The sequence below is a fragment of the Salvelinus sp. IW2-2015 genome, linkage group LG20 (assembly GCF_002910315.2).
Source record: "Salvelinus sp. IW2-2015 linkage group LG20, ASM291031v2, whole genome shotgun sequence".
In the NCBI taxonomy this organism is placed as follows: Eukaryota; Metazoa; Chordata; class Actinopteri; order Salmoniformes; family Salmonidae; genus Salvelinus; species Salvelinus sp. IW2-2015.
Window position 1 is genome coordinate 7,429,137 of NC_036860.1, and position 7,916 is coordinate 7,437,052.

At 46.7% G+C, this 7,916-nt stretch overlaps 1 protein-coding gene across 1 annotated transcript in view; it reads left to right on the top strand.

Moving 5' to 3' along the window:
* The window catches only part of LOC111981400 (rho GTPase-activating protein 23-like), a 93,475-nt gene that overhangs the window by 75,312 nt on the left and 10,247 nt on the right, over window positions 1-7,916 (top strand). The window contains exon 2 of the mRNA XM_070433689.1: window positions 3,242-3,439. Within this exon, the coding sequence (XP_070289790.1) occupies window positions 3,242-3,439 (198 nt within the window). The remainder of the gene's footprint in view (window positions 1-3,241; window positions 3,440-7,916) is intronic.

A 7,916-nucleotide genomic window follows, 5' to 3' on the forward strand; every position in this document is an offset into this window, starting at 1 on the left:
CCCTCCTTGCCAGTCCCCGTCAGTGTGTGTTTCAACATGCCTCAATCCAACCGCTCCCTCTGGAATTCCCTCTGGCTAGTCTCTTTCTCTCTCTCTTCATATCTTAAGCCTACTCTTTCATTTTCACTCTCTCTTTATTTTCCTCCCTTCTCTTCCCTCYCCCTCACTTTCATGCATCTCTCATTTAAACTTTCTCCCTTGTTATTCTCATGCYTCTCATCTGTTTATGAAATGTGGGAGAGTTGCTTGGGCATTGTGAAACGGTGAGAACAAGGTTACATCATCACCTATATGGAGAGCTGTGCATCGAGCGGGAACGAGGAGAGGAGGACAAAGAGAGGATGTGTTGTAATGGTCACTCCAGCTGGATCATATGGCAAKAATGTATATGTGGTGATGGTGGAAGGGAGGAGAGGGGAGAGCGGTAGAATGGAAGGGAGGGAGGGAGGGAGGGAGCGCAGACCCCCAACCCCCTGGGGTTTKGTATTTATAGGTGTACGCCTGGTTATCCCTCCTCTACGGCACCACACTTCCTGTCCCCAGCCTGCCACTTCCTGTTGTTGAGCGGGCCGGGTGATTGGCCCTGCGAGGTCAGAGTAGTGTGGAGGGGGGAGGGGCACAGGAAGTGAAATATAGGGTTTGTGTTGGGGGTTAACCCCTTACACACGTGGGAACTAACCTATACGGATAGGGCTGAATTGAAATGTTTTTTTTACAGAAGAAATATGGAAAGCATATCCATAACCATGGTAGCAATTCAAAGGGAACAGTTTGGAGATTATGGGGAAACGATAAGACCAAAGGTGAGGACAGTTCAYCTGACACAAGACTGAATCCAAACATTACACTATWGATTTTATGTACGTTTTACTTTTACTGTATTTTTGCCGCATTTGTTTATAACAAAATCTGAAAATACTCTGAATACATTCAGTAACATGATAAGAATATTCCTGGAAAATGTGGTGTAGGTGCAACATAAGACATAAAAAGAACATAGGTTTGAGTGAGAGGACTAACTGGTGTCTCCAAGTGGCCACAGTTCCTAAGTCATTTCAATACACTTTATGACTCAAAGAAGAGTCTTCAACTATAAGGTGCTTTTTGAGCTCTCCTAGCTGTGCCGTTGAGGAACTAGAGCAAGTACACTTGTAGTTGTTCTGTTTGGAACACAACCCTGCATCCCCGCGATCACAGAATTACCGGTGTTGTTTACGCAATCCAAAAACGGTCCATTTATAAATCACAATGGAAATGTGAAGTGCACACTTGTATGACATCAAAGCAGTATTTATTATAACTTTCAACCTCTCATCTTTCAAAATACGTCGAGTCCTCTTCATTTACAGCACTTCCCTCATTCAGACATCAACACATTTGCAAAGGTTTCCCAATTAGTGGGAGAGAKGKGGCCAACTTCATCACCGGGTGCTCAGGTTCAGAACGGCTGTCAGTCAAAACCCTTAAAGTGCTGTCGAAGTGGAGACCCTGAGCTCTGATGTCATGGATAGCATGTTACGGTACAGCCACTGCGTTTCAATTTAGGCACTTGTYAGTGTCCAMATCTGCCATTTTCAACACGTRTACTGGTACGAGTATGAAGGGCTACAGCCAGCTGGGGGCCAGCCGTGCTCACCACTCACCTACTAGCATTAAAACATATGGACACACACACACACACACCCTCAGAGGAGAGACACCGGTACAATGAAGTCACTGTACTTCCATAGAGAAGAGTCCCTAGGTATAGGCTCATTTACGTTTAGGAAGGTTGTCTCCCTCCCATCCCTGTTTGGTCAGGTGGTTGTGTTTGAATGACATATGTGGGTTGGAGCAGCAGCATCAGGGTGTTAGTTCTCACGTGTATCTGCCATGTTTGGTATTTGCCTTCTTTGGGGAAAATGAGTGGAAATCTACTCAGAATCACCCTGACCCTTTCACGCCACGCTGGTGCAAGGTGAACAAGGTCAGTCCTGATTGATTACAGACATTCCTTAATTGTCTAGAGTTCCGTCCTGAGCATTCCTGAGTGAGCTCGGGACGGAACACCCATCCCCCGCTCCCCTCCGTCTAGACCTGGGCTCTTCCTGACAGCGGCCGCAACCCCCAGGACCCCCTAGTGGTTTATAGGACATTGTTGTGGTGCTGGGTGCCATGTGGGGACTGCCTGACCCTATGGGCCAGCCGTGCTCACCTCTCACCTACTAGCATTAAAACATATGGATACGCACACACACTCATTGTCCGCCAGTCTCCCAGGACAGAAACAGACACATTCCTATTCTTGCCTGCAGGGGAAGTCACTAATGAAGTAACCAGCAGCCCATTAAGTGGTGATGTCACTCTGAGGCCTGGCTCTTGTAGGATGTCGTTTGACCTTTGTTCCAGTTCCATAAAGTTATGAACGTTTTTCCTGGGAATACTTGGTGGAAGGAGGAACTGGTTAAGTGCTGATGGAGTGTTGACCATTGGAGTGACATAAGTGATTGTTTTGGGGATATGACCTGAGTCTCACGTGTTTTTATNGCAGCAGCATCAGGGTGTTAGTTCTCACGTGTATCTGCCATGTTTGGTATTTGCCTTCTTTGGGGAAAATGAGTGGAAATCTACTCTGAATCACCCTGACCCTTTCACAGCACTCTGGTGCACTATGACCTGACCAAGGTCAATCCTGATTGGTTACAGGCATTCCTTAATTGTCTAGAGTTCCGTCCTGAGCATTCCTGAGTGAGCTCGGGACGGAACACCCATCCCCCGCTCCCCTCCGTCTAGACCTGGGCTCTTCCTGACAGCGGCCGCAACCCCCAGGACCCCCTAGTGGTTTATAGGACATTGTTGTGGTGCTGGGTGCCATGTGGGGACTGCCTGACCCTATGGGCCAGCCGTGCTCACCTCTCACCTACTAGCATTAAAACATATGGATACGCACACACACTCATTGTCCGCCAGTCTCCCAGGACAGAAACAGACACATTCCTATTCTTGCCTGCAGGGGAAGTCACTAATGAAGTAACCAGCAGCCCATTAAGTGGTGATGTCACTCTGAGGCCTGGCTCTTGTAGGATGTCGTTTGACCTTTGTTCCAGTTCCATAAAGTTATGAACGTTTTTCCTGGGAATACTTGGTGGAAGGAGGAACTGGTTAAGTGCTGATGGAGTGTTGACCATTGGAGTGACATAAGTGATTGTTTTGGGGATATGACCTGAGTCTCACGTGTTTTTATTCTCTCTCTGTTCAACAGGCAAAGGGGTGGAGAGATGGKCTCTCCTCGGCCGGTGACAACCCTCGGCCTGCGATGGGGGCGGGAGGAGAGGGGGTCGGCGTTGGCTGGCAGGGTCCCCGGACGCTACTACTCCAGAAGAACTCACAGGGCTTCGGCTTCACGCTGCGACACTTTATCGTCTACCCACCAGAGTCTGCCCTGCACACTARCCTCAAGGTACCACCACTGGACACAACATCAGACAGTGACAACTGGGGCTTTAAAAGAATAATCCACTCAAATCTACAAATTCCTATGATTTACATTGTTAAATAACGCTAATGTGTGAGAGCAACATATGTTGTGAAGAAAAATTGCATTTCGTCGTTTATAATACATTAGGAAGCAAAAAACATACTTGTAGAAATCTGCAGAGCTCAAGTCGACTACAAAACCCACAATGCAATGCTCTCTCTAGAAAGGCTGGCTGGCTGGCTGGCTGGCTGGCTGGCTAGCAAAAAAATTGCTACACACCATAGTACCAAAGTCAATATCAGCATGTGAAGTAGTTACAGTAGCTAGTTGTAAAATCCCTGAAACAAACTGCACTATCAATTTTGCCATTTTATTAGGATCCCCATTACCTGTTKCGAAAGCAGCAGCTACTCTTCCTGGGGTCCACACAAAACATGAAACATGACATAATACAGAACATTAATGGACAAGACCAGCTCAAGGACAGAACTACATTAATTTCAAAAAGGCACACGTAGCCTACATATCAATACATACACACAAACTATCTAGGTCAAATAGGGGAGAGGCGTTGTGCCGCGAGGTGTTGCTTTATTTATTAGTTACAATATCACCATGTTCGACATGGTAGAGATCGCGTTTCTAGCGCAAAGCTGTGCGAGWCCGGTTGCTATGGCAACTCGAAGAGAAAACAGGTTTGTGCCATGGTAGTTGAAGGAAGAAAGGTTATTAATTTGACGGTGCACTGTGAACTTTGAGGACATTTCAACAAATTATAGACTTTGTTGTGACGATATAGAGAGATGGATGTGTTCTACATGTAACAGTATAACTTTACGGCGTCCCCTCGCCCCGACACGGGCGCGAACCAGGGACCCTCTGCACACATCAACAACTGACACCCACGAAGCGTCGTTACCCATCGCTCCACAAAAGCCGCGGCCCTTGCAGAGCAAGGGGCAACACTACTTCTAGGTTTCAGGAAGCAAGTGACGTAACTGATTGAACGTTATTAGCGCGGTACCCCTAACTAGCTAGCCCATTTCCACATCCGTTACATACACAAAGTTATGCACCTATTGGGCTTTATTTGGCGATATGGAAGTGTATCTCAGGTAAATTGTTTTAAAAGCCGTCATGAAATAGTATGATAGTTTGTTATCCCTATTGTCCAGGGACGAAAACCGGGTATCATGATGAAGTATCTGCGTCACAAGTTTCAGGTTCTAGGGTGGATTATCCCTTTAAGAACTGAGCCAATCATATACATGGGCAAGTAAGGCTTGAGTCAATACAGATGCTGGGGGCAGTAAGACGGGACCAAGTCAGATCAACAGGGCAGGAAGGTCGTAGATCGAATCCGAACACAAGGAAGAGTAACGGTTCAGAGAATCAGGACACAATGGGGGACAAGCCAAGCCATAGGCCAATTAAATATGCAGGGATGTGAAGCCAAGCGTAGCCAATTAAAGTTTTTGGGTAGGCTCATATGAGGTTAAATCCAGATAGGGACATAGACAGATGGTATGTCATAGCAGAAGAGCCGTGTCATCTAGAGTAGATGATGGATAAGCAAGTGAAAGGACAGAAAGGGGAAGGGTGATACACAACCTCCATACTCCTGGTTAGGAAACCGGATTTTTACCAGGGAGGAAAGAGAAGAGAGAGAGAACCAAATCAGTGAGAAAACAAAAAAGATAATTCTTGACACAATTGGAAAGATTAAAAAAAAAACAGAGCAAACTAGAATGCTATTTGGGCCTAAACAGAGAGTACACGTGGCAGAATACCATGACCACTGTGGACTCGACACCAAAACTTAAGAAAAGGCTTTTGACTATGTTACAGACTCAGTGAGCCATAGCCTTGCTATTGAGTGAAAGGCCGACCGTAGGGCAGACAGCTGCTCTCAAGAGAAGAGCACAGGCTAATGTTGCTCAACTGCCACAAAGATGAGGTGGAAACTGAGGCTGCACCTCTAACCCTCCTGCCAATGTATGGACCATATTAGAGAGACATATTTCCTCAGATTACACACAATCCACAAAGGAAATTGAAACCATCAATTCCAACTCTCTGATAAACTCTCCATATTACTGGGGTGAAATCCACAAGTGTGGCCATCACCGCAGCAAGATTTGTGACCCTGTTGCCCAACAGTAGAAAAAGGGCCAACCAGTGAAGAACAAAACACCATTGTAAATACAACCCTATATTATGCTTATTTAATTTTAACTTGTGTGGCTTTAAAACCATTTGTACATTTGTTACGAACACTGATAATATATAGAATGACATGTATTGTTACTTCATTTCTTGTTTTGACGAACTTCTGTATTGTGTAATGTTTACTGTTAATTATGTATGTTTATTTCACTTGTTGTATTAATCTACCTCACCTTGCCTTTGGCAATGTGAACACAATGTTTCCCCTGCCATACAAGCCCCATGATATGAAATTGAATTGAATTGAGAGGAGAACAAATTCCATTAAGCCTGTTTTGCTGTCTATAGACAAGACAATTCCTACTCACTGCCAGTGTACCTTTTTTGGCTCACGTATACCTGTTTCCAAAAGGAGGACACTGCTGTAAGAACAGTACAGGGACAACAACGTTGTTTACTGAAAATAATATACTATACAGCCATTCAGCACCACAGATAACAATCTCATCAGAAAAAGCATCATCCCGGTGGGTGTTGTGTTTGTCTCTGAGTTGTCGGGGCAGACAGAGCTACAGATGTGAAATAGAGCAATGGGGGGGAGGGGGGGCGTTACAGCCAAAACAAGGGCCCTATTATGATGAACCTTCAACCCCCAGCCCAGACAGCTGCAGTAAAGGAACAAAAATGGCACCCTATTCCCTATATTGTGTACTACAGCCCTATCGGCCCTGGTTAAAAGTAGTGCACTATAAAGGGAATAGGGTGCCATTTGGGACACAGCAGTGTCAATAGGTTCTGTTGTCCTGGCCTGCCTGGTACCACTTTCATATTACCCCCAGTCTGGACCGGCAGTACCATGCCCTCTACCAGAACCACCACGGACAATGGGCCCACTGCTGCCTGTCCTGTCCTGTCCACAGGGTCACATGCTGCTGTGAGGGGCAGCGAGTGGCACAGAGAACGCAGCCCTCTGTCCCTACCCATCTGAAGGGGCCTCAGGGGTGACTGCCCCTCATTAGGGCCCCATCAAAGACCTGTATGATGTGACTCCCTTCATCATGGACACGTGCCTGATGATTGTCCTAATGGACTGATCAGTGCATGCATGGCAGCTGTCCCTAACCCTACATCTATATCCAGAGAGAGAGAGAGAATCARAGAGAGATGTAGAGATGAGGATACTCCATCTCTCGGTCCTCAGCCCCACCACAGGCCCGCATGTAACCAGACAGGTGGGCAGCTCAGCTGGGGAGCCTCCCTGGCTCTATTCTGGGGTGGCAGCCCTCCTTTCTCTGGCCATAAACCCCCACTATTGTCTGTGGAGGGCAGGAATGAGCCCACTCAGCTCTGCCTAAAGCCAGGCAGGAGCCGGTCACCCCAAACTGTCCACTCAGCTCAGTGTGTGGGTGTGTGTGTGTGCGCGTGTGTGCGCCTACATCAGTCTATCACCCTATCAAACAGCACCTATGACAGACAGACTGTGTGCTCAGTGCTGCCCTCGTCTGTCTGATGCAGACAACTACACGTGTTTGGCTCTGTGTATGACATCACCACCTGCAGACAGTCAAACCTGTCTGAGTGTCTCTGCTGTGTGTGTGCTGAGTGTTAGGAGCTCCTAAACCAGAACAGGTGTGTTTGTCTGAGAGACCTGGCTGGGATACCACTGAAGTCACTCTTCACATGCTAATCAGTTTGTAAAAGAAGAGCTACATGGTTCACGTGCCATGTAGCTTCACATGCTAATCACCTTCTGAGAATCCGGAGGCGAGCGAGTGAACTCCCATTGCACGTTAGCAAGAAGAATGGAAGGCAATCATTGGAAAATAAAATGAATGACCTACGATTAAGATTATCCTACCAACGGGACATTAAAAACTGTAACATCTTATGTTTTACCGAGACGTGGCTGAATGAAGATACGGACAATATAAAGCTAGCGGGATTTTCCATACCCCGGCAGAACAGAGACGCTACCTCTGGGAAGACGAGGGGTGGGAGTGTGTGTCTATTTGTCAATAACAACGGGTGCGCAATGTCTAATATTAAAGAAGTCTCGAGGTATTGCTCGCCTGAGGTAGAGTACCTCATGATAAGCTGTAGACCACACTATCTACCAAGAGACTTCTCAACTGTATTATTCGTAGCCGTCTATTTGCCACAACAAAGCGAAGCTGGCACTAAGACAGCTCTCAACCAACTCTATAAGGCCATTAGCAAAGAAGAAAATGCTCACCCAGAAGCGGCGCTCCTAGTGGCCGGGGACTTTAATGCAGGTAAACTTAAATCAGTTTTA